We start from the raw sequence: 14,567 nt of genomic DNA on the forward strand, positions 1-14,567 counted from the left end.
GAAGAGGTGGTGGCCAATATTCTTCAAAGGCCAAAGGTCAAACCAGCAGAAATTCTTCACCATTTTTCAAAGTTTATTTATTAGTGTCACAAGTAGACTTATATTAACACTGTAATGAAGTTACTGTGAAAATCCCCTAGTCCCCACACTCAGGCACCGGTTCAGGTACACTGAGGGAGAATTTAACATGGCCAATGGATCTAACCATGGAGGAAACTGGAGCACCCAGAGAAAACCCATGCAGACACGGGGAGAACATGCAGACCCCGCGAGACAGTGGCCCTAGACGGGAAGCGAACCCAGCTCCCTGGCGCTGTGAGGCAGCAGTGCTAACCACTGTGCCACCGTGCCACGCAGATAGAAATATAGAAATGTAGAAACTAGAAGCAGGAGTAGGCCTTGTGTAAGAAGCTGCCATATTTTCCACTGACTTAGTGTACCCGAACAGGCGCCGGAGTGTGGCGACTAGGGAATTTTCACAGTAACTTCATTGCAGTGTTAATGTAAGCCTACAAATGACACTGATAAATAAATGTTAAAAACAAAAGCTGTCTGAAGATGAAATAACAGTTCCTGTTCATAGCAACTGCCCTGAGAGTTCCTTGGATGAAAATTGGTTGGAAAAATATGAACTGAAATCCCACAGTCATTTTCGAGCCAATTACATGTGTATGTGTGTGCGTGTATGCATATGTGTGTGCCTGTGTGTGTGTGTGTGTGTGTGTGTGTGTGTGCGAGTGATTGAGTGTGTGTGTGTGAGTGAGTGAGTGAGTGTGTGCGTGTGTGTGTGCGTACGTGTGTGTGCGTGTGAGTGAGTGTATGTGTGCGTGCGTGCGTTCGTGCAAGTGAGTGTGTGTGACTGAGTGTTTGTGGGAGTACTGATTTATGGAATGCGGGCATGGGTAGCGGCACTGGGAAGTGGATGTTGGAGGCTTTGGAGCTATTTCTAAAGTTCAGTACCGCAACACCAGGTGGCATGGCGGCAGAGCGGTGAGCACTGCTGCCTCACAGCGCCCAGGGACCTGGGTTTGATTCCTGGCTCGGGTCACTGTCTGTGTGGAGTTTGCACATTCCCCTCGTGTCGGCGTGGGTTTCCTCCGGGTGCTCCGGTTTCCTCCCACAGTCCAAAGATGTGCGGGTTAGGTTGATTGGACATGTTAAATTAACCCTTAGTTCCTGTGATAGGTTAAAGGGATTAGCGGGGATAGGGTGGGATTGTTGTTAGTACAGACTTGATGGGCTGAATGGCCTCCTTCGGCACTGTAGGGTTTCTATGATCCTATGAAAATTAAGTACTGTATGCTTTTCAAATTTCTCTTCTGAATTCAAACCAGCATGTAGACAGCAGTCTAAATTCCATTGTGCCCAGAAGTAGGCACGATTCTGATGTAATATTGTGTTCATGTACCAGAGGCTTGAGAATCTCACGCCTCATCAGAATAAATGTAACAAATTAAAAACTGGGTGTTGGCTCTCTCTCACGCCCATTTTATCAGTCTTGTAATGTCCAAGAAAGATCCCTCCTTGTCGCTAAGAGATTGCTTGTAGGAAGGTTTTTACCAATCTCCACTCGATCCTAGGCTCAGTCCACCCTGCACCATCCTATTTAAAAACCAGCAGAAGGTGGTCACGCTATGTGATTAAAACCTGCCTCAGGGGAAGATTCCCAATCAAGTATTGCAAAAAAAAAACCCATCGAAATCGCAGAGAAACAGCATTAAGGACCTTTATAGAAAGGCAATCCTTTGACTTAAGTATTTCTAGAAACGAATTCACTCAGCATATTGTTGTCACACTCTCCTTGCTCTTGGTGTTTCTTATTTCTTAATTACATTACACACTTCAAACAACAATTCAAACCTTAGAGAAACACTATTTGCACATTTATTTAGTAGCAATGTGAACCAACATCATCTGGAACTTGTGTAGATAGGCTGAAAATACATAGCATACAACACAATTTGCATGAGAGCTTCTGGGGGAAGGGGAAGCCACCCAGTTCCGGAGTTAAGACCGTACTGAATGTTTGCACCACCTCCGAAATGTTCAGACCAACAATTCAATCCACATACTTTTCCTGATCTGCTTGTACATGTCTGATTCCTGGAAAGTGCCATGAGATGTCATTTATAATATCACTGACACCAGAGAAATCAGAATGGTAAGGTTGTATTAGCTACAGAGCAGAGTTGTTTTGTAAATGAAGTGATTTCTTCGTACCCACTTTCCTATCAATCCGTTGACAGCTCTGTGATTAATGATCCTTAGCTAATCAACAATAGGATTTCAATTTCAGAGGAATGTAGGAATTAGGAGCAGAAGTATTATTCATGCCTGAGACATGGGTGGCGCTGGCTGGCCAGCATTTATTGAGCATCCCTAGTTGCCTTTGGAGAGTAGTTGAGAATCAACCACATTGCTGTGGCTCTGGAGTCACATATAGGCCAGATAAGGATGGCACATTTCCTTCCCTAAAGGACATTAGTGAACCGGGTGGGTTTTTTCGACAATGGTTTCATGGTCATCAGTAGATTCTTAATTCCAAGTATTTTTTACTGAACTCAAATTCCACCATCTGCCGTGGTGGGATTCGAACCCAGGTCCCCAGGACATTAGCTGAGTTTCTGGATTCATAGTCCAGCGATAATACCACTCAGCCGTCGTATCCCCTTAAGAAGTGGTCAAATTCAGCCCCTCGAGCTTGCTCCGTCATTCAATCAGTTCATGGCTGATCTCTTCCTGACCTCAACTCTAAGTCCCCGCCTGTTCCCCAAATCCTGTTATCCCTTTTTCTATTAGAAATCTCCTTCTTGAAACCATTCAAATTCAAAATGGTTACAGTTACTCTTCCTCCTGAATGCGAGTGTAGTGAAAGAAGGAGAAAACCTACATTTATTCTGGACCTTTTGTCCCAAATCGCTTTGCAGCTGTTATAATGTAATCAATGCTATCAAACAGCAGAGCAGTTTGAGGGGCTGAATGGCTTATTTCTGCTCTGAATACATATGTTTGTATGTTGGATGAATGAGACAAGCTGGCACGACTCCCTTCGTCATCCATAATTATCTTATGGACAGAGGGTGGAATCACGGTTGAAGTTCTGTTTATTTTCTTGCTCATGGAAGCTTGTTGTGACCAAGTTTTTGTGGAATAGAATTCCTAGGACAGGGGTCTGTAACAGGCTCACAATGAATCTGTAACCTGTTTTACATTGCACATGATTTGATTTGATCTGTTATCGTCACATGTATTAGCATCCAGTGAAAAGTATCGTTTTTTGCACGTTATACAGACAAAACAGATGGTTCGTGGAGAAGGAAAGAAGACAGTGCAGAATGTAGTGTTAGCTAGGCTGTAGGGAAAGGTCAACTTAGTGCGAGGTAGGTCCATTCAAAAGTCTAGTAGCAGCAGGGAAGAAGCTGTTCTTGAGTCGGTTGGTATGTGGCCTCAGGCTTTTATACCTTTTTCCCAATGGAAGAAGGTGGAAGAGAGAATGTCCAGGGCATATGGTGTCCTTAATAATGCTAGCTGCTTTGCCAAGGCAACGAGAAGTGAAGACAGAGTCAACAGATGGAAGGCTGGTTTTTATTTTCATGATCTTTTCCATTTACTTCAAATTTATCTTTTTGTCTACTTAACTATGAACCCACCCTACCTTATGAGTTTTTTGAGGCACTGAAATATCATGAATGCAATTGTATAAGGCATTGGTGAGGCCATGCCTGGAGTTTTGTGTCTAGTTTTGGTGTCCTTATCTCAGGAAGGATGTCCTTGCTGTAGAGGGAGAACAGCAATGGTTTTCCAGGCTGATTCCTGGGATGACAGGTCTATCATATGAGGAGAGACTAAGTTGGTAAGATTATATTCACTGGAGTTTAGAAGGGATCTCATAGAAACTTATAAAGTTCCGACAGGTTTAGACAGGGTAGATTCAGAAAGAGTGTTCCCAATGGTGGGGGTGGTGCCCAGAACTAGGGGTCATACTTTGAGAATAAGGGGTAAATCTTTTAGAACTGAAGTGAGGAGAAATGTCTTCACCTAAAGGATGGTGAATGTGTAGAATTCACTCCCACAGAAAGTAACTGAAGCCAAAATGTTGTGTGATTTTAAGAAGAAATTAAGCTCTTGGGGCTTCAGGGATCAAGGGATATGGGAGGAAGGGGGGGAATCAGGATATTGAATTTGACGATCAGCCATGATCAAAACGAATGGCGGAGCAGGCTTGAAGGGCCAAATGGCCTACTCCTGCTTCTCGTTTCTATGCTTCTATGATACAGTTGCACTGCATGGTAGATATTGAAATTATATGGTAGTGAGAAGCAGCAATCAGCATCAACAAAAAATAGATATAATTCTGAACTATTCAATCTTTTCCTCTGTTCTTTTAAACGTTGTGTCACACAGAGACACCCGAGGGCTCCAGCACTTCTCATTGTCAGCAAGTACTGAATGTTGTTCAATCATTCCCCTTTGTTGCTCGGGAATCCTTTGTTTGTGACTGCTGTTAAAAGAGAATACAATTACACCTCCTACATGAAATAATTATTTATATTGAATAATATCTGCCCAGGCAGGAGAAAATCTTTTACAGAATGGAAAAGATCTTGTGCAGTTTGACCAGGTTGCAAATGTTAAATCTCGCCCTACCCCACCACTGCCACCCCCTCAACCCCAGAAGGCATATGGTGTACCAGCCTTCATTAATCGAGGGATTGAGTTTAGGAGTTGGGAGGTAAGGCTGCAGCTTTATAAGACCCTTGTCTGACCTAACTTGGGGTACTGTGCGCAGTTCTGGTCACCTTATTACAAGAAAGATGTGGAAGCTATTGAAAGGGTGCAGAGGAGATTTACAAGGATGTTGCCTGGATTGGGTGGCATGGCTCATGAGGATAGGTTGAGGGAGCTCGGTCTTTTCTCCCTGGAGAGACGAAGGATGAGCGGTGACTGATAAGGGTTTATAAGATGTTGAGAGGTATAGATTTGGTGGATTCTCGGAGGCTATTTCCCAGGGCTGAAATGGTCGCTACGAGAGGACACAGGTTTAAGGTGCTGGGAAGTAGGTACAGAGGAGATGTCAGGGTAAGTTTTTCACTCAGAGGGTGGTGAGTGAGTGGAATCGGCTGCCGTCAGTGGTGGTGGAGGCGAACTTGTTGGGGTCTTTTAAGAAACTTCTGGATGAATACATGGGATTTAATGGGATTGAGGGTTATAGGTAGTCCTAGTAGGTAGGGATATGATCAGTGCAACTTGTGGGCTGAAGGGCCTGTTTGTGCTGTAGTGTTCTATGTTCTAGTTCTATCCCCTCCTCCCATCCTCAATTTGCTGTCAGTGTGTTTACATGGTGCAATGTGCATATCATGTTAATGAAGGCTGAGGAGTTACTGGCGTCAGTGTTATCATCTGTACAGTGTAACAGGGAAGGCGATGGCCTTGTGATATTATCACTAGACTATTAATCCAGAAACTCAGCCAATGTTTTGGGGACCTTGGTTCGAATCCCGCCACAGCAGACGGTTGAACTTGAATTCAATGAAAATAAATCTGGAATTAAGAATCTACTGATGACAATGAAACCATTGTCGGGAAGACCCATCTGGTTCACTAATGCCCCTCGAGGGAAGGAAATCTGCTGTTCTTACCAGGTCTGGCCTACATGTGACTCCAGAGCCACAGTAGTGTGGTTGACTCTCAACTGCCCTCTGAAATGGCCAAGCAAACCAGTCAATTCAAGGGAAACTAGTGATGGGCAATACATGCTGGCCAGCCAGCACACCTACAGGGTGCACACTAACCAGCACTGCATTATATCATTGCTGCTTTTAATATTAATGACCCATGTTGCATATATATCTTGTATACATATATATATATATATATAAATATGCGTCAATATATGTAACCAGAGACTTATCATTGTACTAGGACATATCTGTGATTGATTAGTGAATCTTGAAAGGAGGAAAAAATATATTATTCCTTATTTTGTTTATTAGTGTCGCACGTGGGCTTACATTAACACTGCAATGAAGTTACTGTGAAAATCCCTTAGTCACCACACTCCACTGCCTGTTTGGGTACACTGGGAGGGAATTTAGCATGGCCAATGCACCTACCCAGCACACCTTTTGGACTGTGGGAGGAAACCGGAGCACCCGGAGGAAACCCACGCAGACACGGGAAGAATGTGCAATCTCCACACAGACAGTAACCCAAACTGGGAATCAAACCCGGGTGTGCCAATCACTGTGCCATTGTGCCACCCCTAAGGATTGCTTAGAAGATTGCTTAGACGATTTCAGAGGGCATTTAAGAGTTAATCGTATTGCTGTGGGGTCTAGAGTTACACATAGGCAAAACTCAGTAAGAAGGGCAGATTTCCTCCCTTAGAGAACCAGATGGCTTTTTACCACATTCAATAGTAACTTCTTAATCACCAGATTTATTAATTAAATTTAAATACTAACAACTGCCATGGTGGGATTGTCCCCATAGCATTGTCTTGACCCAGGCTAGTAGCACAAGCACCACGCCACCACATCTCCACAATTCAAGCCTTTGGAGTGGTATCTGGGACCACAACCTTTTGACTTGGAGCTGAGGGTGTTGCCCATTCAGCTTTCACTGAAACTGCTGGAATGTTGCCTTACCCCAGACGAATGCCGATAGTCTTTGAGCTTTGACTATCATAGAACATCACAGAATCCTACAGTGTGGAAGGAGGCCATTCAGCCCATCGGGTTTGTACTGACCACAATCCCACCCAGGCAATATCTCCATAACTCTACGCATTTACCGTGCTAATCCCCCCATACTAAGGGGCAATTTAACACGGCCAATCCACCTGACCCACGCATCTTTGGAGTGTGGGAGGAAACCAGAGCACCCAGAGGCAGCGGTGCTAACCCCTTGACTGGAAGATTCTGAAAATCAGGTGACAGATCAAAACATCAGACAATTAGGCGCTCAGCCCAGCTGGCATCCTAAGCATCAACACCATAGAGAGGCAGTCATCACTGGTGATGTAGCCAGAATGGGTGGAACGGTGGTACAATAGCGCTGCTGCCTGACAGCGTCAGGGAGCCGGGTTCGATTCCCGACTTGGGCTCTTGTCTGTGTGGAGTTTGCATATTCTGCCCATGTCTGCATGGATTTCCTCCGGGTGCTCCGGTTTGTTCCCACAGTCCAAAGATATGCTGGTTAGATGCATTGCCCCTTGTGTCCTGGGATGCGTATGTTAGAAGGGTTAGCGGGGTAAATATGTGGAGTGATGGGGGATAGGGCCTGAGTGGGATTGTTATTGATGCAGACTCAATGGGCCGAATGGCCTCCTTCTGCACTGTAGAGATTCTACGATTGAATGCCTGACACTCGCTTATCAAAGCAAATCCTCTATGGAGAGCTTGACTCTGGGATGTGCTCTTATGAAGATCAAAGGCAAGCACTACAAGGACACACTGAAGGCTTCACTTAGGAGTTTTGGCATTGACTTTTGAGGCCTGGATGTAGCTTGCCCAGGATCACTGGCACGGCAAGTGCGCATCAGAGACAGAGGGTATACACAAGGGGAGAAAATCATTGGCCATCTAAAACTCCATCGGCTGTGGCAGCCATTTTGTGTTTTCAGCAACACCTCCTCCCCCACCCCAAACTCAATCAAACATCCCAGTTGATGAACATGGCGGCATGGTGACACAGTGGTTAGCACGACTGTCTCACAGTGCCAGGGAATGCCCAGATTCCATCTCAGCCTTGGGTGACTATCTGTGCAGAGTTTGCACATTCTCCCCGTATCTGCGTGGGTTTCCTCCGGGTGCTCCGGTTTCCTCCCACAGTCCAAAGATGTGCTGTTTTGGTTGATTGGCCATGCTAAATTGCCACTAGTTTCAGGGGGATTAGCAGGGTAAATGTGTGATGTTCTGAGATTAGGACCTGGGTGGGATTGTTGTCGGGGCAGACTCGATGGGCTAAATAGCCTCCTTCTGTTCTGTAGGGATTCTGCGCCACATCCTCCACCATGGGAAGGAAAGGTAGGAAATCAACCATAGCTGAAACCAAACTCAAATCCTGTGCTGCGCATATCTGATCCAATCCGGCAATGGAACCATCCAGCTATTACATGCATCTGGTAGTTTGGAGCAATGGATGGTGATGGTAGTGGCTCCAATACACCACACGGATGATCAGGAAACTTTCCCACGCTTACCGATTGCCATCGGACATATTGGGCGACACAGTGGTTAGCACTGCTGCCTCACAGCGCCAGTGAGTGGGTTCAAATCCCAGTTTAGGTCGCTGTCTGTGTGGAGTCCGCATGTTGTCCCCGTGTCTGCGTGGGTTTCCTCCAGGTGCTCCAATTTCCTCCCACAGTCCAAAGATGCGCTGGTTAGGGCGCATTGGCCATGCTAAATTCTCCCTCAGTGTACCCGAACAGGCGCCGGAGTGTGGCGACTGGGGGATTTTCACAGTAACTTCATTGCAGTGTTAATGTAAGCCTACTTGTGACACTAATGAAATAAGGGAAAAGGAAGGCAGGAATATAAGAGCAGACCAGAAATGGTCTGTAATAAATATGACAAATCAACTAACACAGCCTTCCAATTGTCATCAGACAAATTACAGTGAGCTACATTCTCAATAAAAAGCAGTGGCTATTGTTTCAGACACTGTTACAGTTATGATGAAAGCAAACTGCAAATGCCTTCGCACCACCCCACCCCCAGCAGCTAGCAAAGATTCAATCAGGTCACTGCACTGACGTTCAGGAGGTTATTAAGCAAGCTGTGGTTATTAATTGTGTTTCTATTCTAGACTCCAGAAACATTGAGTAAAGGTGGCAGTTATTAATTTTTCTTCGCTTGCTTGAAATTAATTTTTATGTCTTTTTAGAAACAAATGTATTTGGGTTAAAGAAGCTTCTGCCTGACTTCCCCCAGGGTTTGGCCAATCGTGAGTATAAAGTTAATACAAATCTTTAATATAAATTGGTTAGCAACGCTGCCTCACAGCGCCAGGGACCCGAGCTCAATTCCGGCCTCGGGTCACTGTCACTGTGGAGTTTGCACATTCTCCCCATGTCTGCATGGGTTTCCTCCAGGTGCTCCGGTTTCCTCCCGCAATCTAAAGCTGTGCAGGTTAGGTAGATTGGCCATGTTAAGTTGTCCCTTGGTGTCCCAAGATGTATCGGTTAGGGGAATTAGCAATGGAGTTATGGGGATAGGGCCTGGGTAGGAAATTCTATCAGGCAGTCGGTGCAGACTTGATGGACCAAATGGCCTCATTCTGCGTTGTCGGGATTCTATAATTTTGGGGGCAGGAGCTGTGAGAAAAGTGGAGTTAAGGCCACAATCAGATCAATTACATTCTTATTGACTGACAGAACAAGGCTCAATGGGCTGAATGGCCGACTGCTGCTTCTATTGCTTGTGTTTTTGTACATCATAGATGACCATAGAATCCCTACAGTGTGGAAGGAGGCCATTCAGCCCATCAAGTCTGCACCGACAATAATTCCTTCCTGGTCCTATCCCTACTATCCCACATATTTACCCTGCTAATTCCCCTAACCTACACATCCCAGGATACTAGAGTCAATTTAGCATGGCCAATCAACCTAACCCACACATCTTTGGAGTGTGGGTGGAAACCAGAGCATCCAGAGGAAACCCATGCAGACACGGGGAGAATGTGCAGTCTCCGCACAGACAGTGACCCAAGCTAGGAATCGAACCTGGCTCCCTGCCGTTGTGAGGTAGCAGTGCTAACCATTGCGCCACCATGACGCCCATGCTGTTATAACTGAGAATAAAATGAAGCAGATAATGAAGAGGGTTGACAAAATGGACGCAGGCCAGTTTTGAAAGTTCTCGAACACCTTTGAATGAGGAAAACAGCAGGAAGGAGACAAATGTCCAGATTTGTGGTGTGAGTTGCCAGAGAAGGCCATTGAAGCAGAAGCCTGCTCCGGGAGGCAATGAGATTGGGAGTGCGGGACTAACCTGGTGAAAAGGTAGAGGAGGAACATTGTTTCGAAGAAGAGTCATTTCTGACTTGAAAGGTTAACTCGACACTGATACACCCCATGGGTTTTCCAGCACTTTTCTGTTTTTATTTCCGATCCACAGCACCTAGAGTGGGAGTAGATTTTCCAGCCCCACTTGCCATGAGAATCATTGCGGGTGGGACAATTTAATGGACCATTTAAAGGTCCGTTGACCCCTTGACTGTTCTTCTTGGTTGAGGGGTCAATCATGAGGGGACACAGTTACCAACGCTTCTACTTTCTCAGAAGACTAAGGAAATTTGGCACGTCAGCTACGACTCTCACCAACTCTTACAGATGCACCATAGAAAGCATTCTTTCTGGTTGTATCGCAGCTTGGTATGGGCTCCTGCTCTGCCCAAGACCGCAAGAAACTCAAAAAGTCATGAATGGAGCCCAATCCATCACGCAAACCAACCTCCCATTCATTGACTCTGTCTACACTTCCCGCTGCCTCGGCAAAGCTGCCACGCACCCTGGACATTCTCTCTTCCACTTTCTTCTGTCGGGAAAAAGGTCACATACCAACCAACTCAAGGACAGCTTCTTCCTTGCTGCTGTCAGCTTTTGAATGGACCTACCTTGCATTAAGTTGATCTTTCTCTGCACCCTATCTATGACTGTAACACTGCGTTCTGCAGTCTCTCCTTTCCTTCTCTATGAACGGTATGCATTGTCAGTATAGCGCACAAGGAACAATACTTTTCACTGTATGTTAATACATGTAACAATAATAAATCAGATCAAATCAAAATTGAAGGAGATTCAGAGGAGATTTGAGAAAAACATTTTTCACTCAGAGGGTGGTGAGTATCTGGAATGCACGGCCTGGGGAGGTAGTGAAGGCCGGAAAGCTTACAACCTTTAACAAATATTTGGATGAGAGCTTGAAACATCACAACGTTCAACATTGGGCAGCATGGTAGCACAGTGGTTAGCACTGCTGCTTCACAGCTCCAGGGACCTGAGTTCGATTCCCGGCTTGGGTCACTGTCTGTGTGGAGTTTGCACATTCTCCCCGTGTCTGCATGGGTTTCCTACGGGTGCTCCGGTTTCCTCCCACAGTCCAAAGATGTGTGGGTTAGGTTGATTGACCATGCTAAAATTGCCCTTCGTGATCTGAGATGCATAGATAATAGGGATTAGTGGGTAAATATGTAGTGATATGGGGTTAGAGCCTGGGTGGGATTGTGGTCGGTGCAGACTCAATGGACTGAATGGCCTCTCTCTGTGCTGTAGGAATTCTATGATATAGGAATAAGTGCTGGAAAATGGGATTAGCATGACTTAGTGGTTGTTATTGTCGGCGCAGTCTCGATGGGCTGAAGGGCCTTTTCTGCGCCATACGACTCTTTGGCCAGAAATTTTCTGTGCCGCCCACCACGGATATCACAGCGGGTGGGACACAGACCATGCAAAGGTCCCTTGACTTCGGGTGGGATTTTCTGGTCTTTGGGGCAAGTGAGGCCCCATTGCGTTCTATGACTCTATGACGCTGGACGGTCATTTCTGGTATTTGGGCAGACAAAGTTCTGAATCATAGAATCCCGACAGTGCAGAAGGAGGCCATTCAGCCCATCAAGTCTGCACTAACAATCCCACCCAGGCCCTATTCCCATAAACTCAAGTATTCAATCTGCTAATCCCAATCAGGGACAATTTAGCATGGTCATTCCACTTAATAACAGTAAGAAGTCTCACAGCACCAGGTTAAAGTCCAACAGGTTTATTTTGTGGCAAAAACCACTAGCTTTCGGAACGCTGACTGCCCCTTTGTCAGGTGAGTGGGAGTTCATCAGTTGAGCTCACCTGATGAAGGGGCAGTCAGAGCTCCGAAAGCTAGTGGCTTTCGCTACCAAATAAACCTGCTGGACTTTAACCTGGTGTTGTGAGACTTCTTACTGTGTTTACCCCACTCCAACGCTGGCATCTCCACATCATCCCACCTAACCCGGAGCGAGGCAGGAAACCCATGCAGACATGGGGAGAACGTACAAACTCCACACAGACAGTGGCCCCGAGGCTGGAATCGAACCCGGGCGCTGTGAGACAGCCATGCCTCCATTATATTGTAGTGAAAATTGAGCTGAGTGGATTGGCTGATCTCTCTGGGGCTTTGAGTTTATGATCTGCTCAAGGTAGATGACCACGGCTGTGGTCAGTTAAATGGGAGCGTGTCCGTATACTGGCTATCGAGGTTACAGAGCTATTGATGCTGCGAATAAAAGTCACCCCATGATCAACTGCACACCTCATAAAGTTAGATGTCTGCAGAAGGAGCCCCAGAAGGGATGGAGTGTGAAGAACAGCAGCTCGGAGTCAGAACAAATAAAATCAGACAATTTATACAAGTGGGGCTGACTGCCTCTCCATTACAATTAATTGTGCTGATTAGAAAAGCTGTGCTTTGTGACCATATTGGTTTGCTCATTAAGCCAGTGCACAGGCTGCTTGGATTAGCTTATCATTTCTCTCCTTCTAAAAACCCTTCCAATTCCAAATTTTACCGCTCGCCGGGGAATGTGTGCTGAGGTTTTCTAACGTGGGGAGTAACCCACGAGGACTGCCTTAGTTTGAAGGAATATCTCCTGGTGTAGGCCATCAGCATTGCTGGGGAAAGGATAATTAATCAAACAATCAACATTGACTTCTCTTCCCCTCCCTTTGCTTCCCGTTTTCCTGGGAGGTTTTTTTTTAAATCGTGGCAACTTACCATCCTCAGTCGGGACATAGACATTCAGATAAAGGCAGTCTTCGCTTTGATCTTGAATGTAAGTGGCCACGATATCCAAGTTGGAGGTAAACCAAACAGGTAGCATGACATCGGGCAAAATCCCGTGGATATTTTGCGGGCAGACGGGGGCGAAGTGGGTGGCATTCCTGACGCCGGTCCAGGAGGACGGGGACTCCGGATGCTGGAAGCGCCTCTCGCCAGTCGGAGCCGAGGCGTACGGTATTCCAAGGTATTGGTCCACGGGTCCCAGGATCTCATTGGGAAGAGGTGTTCGGACCCCTCGGAGCTTCCCGTAGTTGGTGGTGACGATGGGGTAGTTTTCCTGGCAGGTGAGGAGGCCAATTCGCGCGGCAAGGCTCGTTATCCAGAGCAGGACGTTTATATTCACGGTGGAGGCAAGGGCAAAACAGAGCCACGGTATTCCATTGGAGTTGGACATTGTCGATGATCCGAAACTGGCATGCAACCTGCCAGGAGCGAGAAAAGCAGCTGGGGTTTCAGTGCCAATCTTTACCTGTTGCAACTGGATTTAGATCCAGAGGGATCCATTTACCACCGAGGACAACCAATCAATTGCTTTATCCCTGGTATTATCCATCTGAGTCCGTGATTACCATCGTGCGATCGGGAGTACCTCTTCCACTTGGACGGAAATGAAGACTAGGGGCTCTTCTGGAACGATGAGGTCTTTCTGCCAAGGTGAACGGGGAGGATTAGACCAACCTGAAGAGCAGGAAGAGGAAGATGATCATTCCAGAGGAAAATACTGTGCAGTCAATAAGATAGAATCTTTCCAAGACACATATATGTGAGAGTACTGAATGTGATGAACAGGATCAACTGAGCAACATTGGACTAATTTCTGAATTGCTTCCCTCAATAATTACATTGAAGGGCGCAGAATCTACAGCACAGAAACAAGTCCCTTGGCCCAAACGGTTTTTAAGCCCCCCCCGCCCTTGCCCCGGCTGACTGACTGTATGGAGTTTCTACGTGGGTTTCCTCTGGGTGCTCCGGTTTCCTCTCACAGCCAAAAGATGTGCCAGTTAGTTGGATTGGCCATCCTAAATTGCCCCTTAGTGTCCCAAGATGTGTAGGTTGCATGGATTGGCCATGGCAAATTGCCCTTTAGTGTCCAAAGATGTGCGGGTTAGGTGGATTAGCCATGTTAAATTGTCCCCCAAATATCCAAAGGTACGTAGGTTGTGGGCTTGGCCATACTAAATTGCCTCCTTAGTTTCCACAGATGTACAGGTTAGGTGGATTAGCCATGCTAAATTATCCCTTTGTGTCCAAAGATATGTAGGTTTAGTGGATTAGCCATGCTAAATGCATAGTATTGTGGGGATGGCAGGGGGAGTTGGGGGGTGGGGGGGGTGGGGGGGGGGTGGTAGGAGTTGTGGGGGGGAGCAGTTGAGGGGGAAGGTTGCTGTGTGGGCCTGGGTAAGATGAGGGTGAAGGGGGGGATGGTGCCGGGCCTGGATAAGGTGCTCTTTTAGACAGTCGATGCAGATTAAGTGGGCCGAATGGCCACCTTCTGCACTGTAGGGATTCCTTTGTTTACTTCCCCTCAACAAGCAGCAAATCTTTCGAATCCGCCCTCCCTCATAATTTTACTTGGCTTCCCCTTCAACACATCTTTGAGCTAAAATTCTGGAACTCCCTCCCTAACAGCACGGTGGGTGTACCTCCACCAGAGAGGACTGCAGCGATTCAAGAAGGCAGCTCACTGCCACCTTCTCAAGGGCTATTAGGGATGGGCAATAAATGCTGGTCCAGCCAGCGACACCCACA

The 14,567-nt window shown here is 46.4% G+C and overlaps 1 protein-coding gene across 2 annotated transcripts in view; it reads right to left on the reverse strand.

Annotated features, from left to right (window-relative positions):
- nlgn4xa (neuroligin 4 X-linked a) overlaps window positions 1-14,567 on the reverse strand; it is a 270,911-nt gene that overhangs the window by 223,659 nt on the left and 32,685 nt on the right. For both annotated transcript variants that reach the window (XM_080197667.1, XM_080197666.1), the window contains exon 2: window positions 12,753-13,496. In XM_080197667.1, coding sequence (XP_080053793.1) covers window positions 12,753-13,212 — 460 coding nt within the window. In that variant the 5' untranslated portion in view covers window positions 13,213-13,496. The remainder of the gene's footprint in view (window positions 1-12,752; window positions 13,497-14,567) is intronic.

Source organism: Carcharhinus amblyrhynchos, chromosome 10 (assembly GCF_965287045.1).
Source record: "Carcharhinus amblyrhynchos chromosome 10, sCarAmb.v2.hapA, whole genome shotgun sequence".
In the NCBI taxonomy this organism is placed as follows: domain Eukaryota; kingdom Metazoa; phylum Chordata; class Chondrichthyes; order Carcharhiniformes; family Carcharhinidae; genus Carcharhinus; species Carcharhinus amblyrhynchos.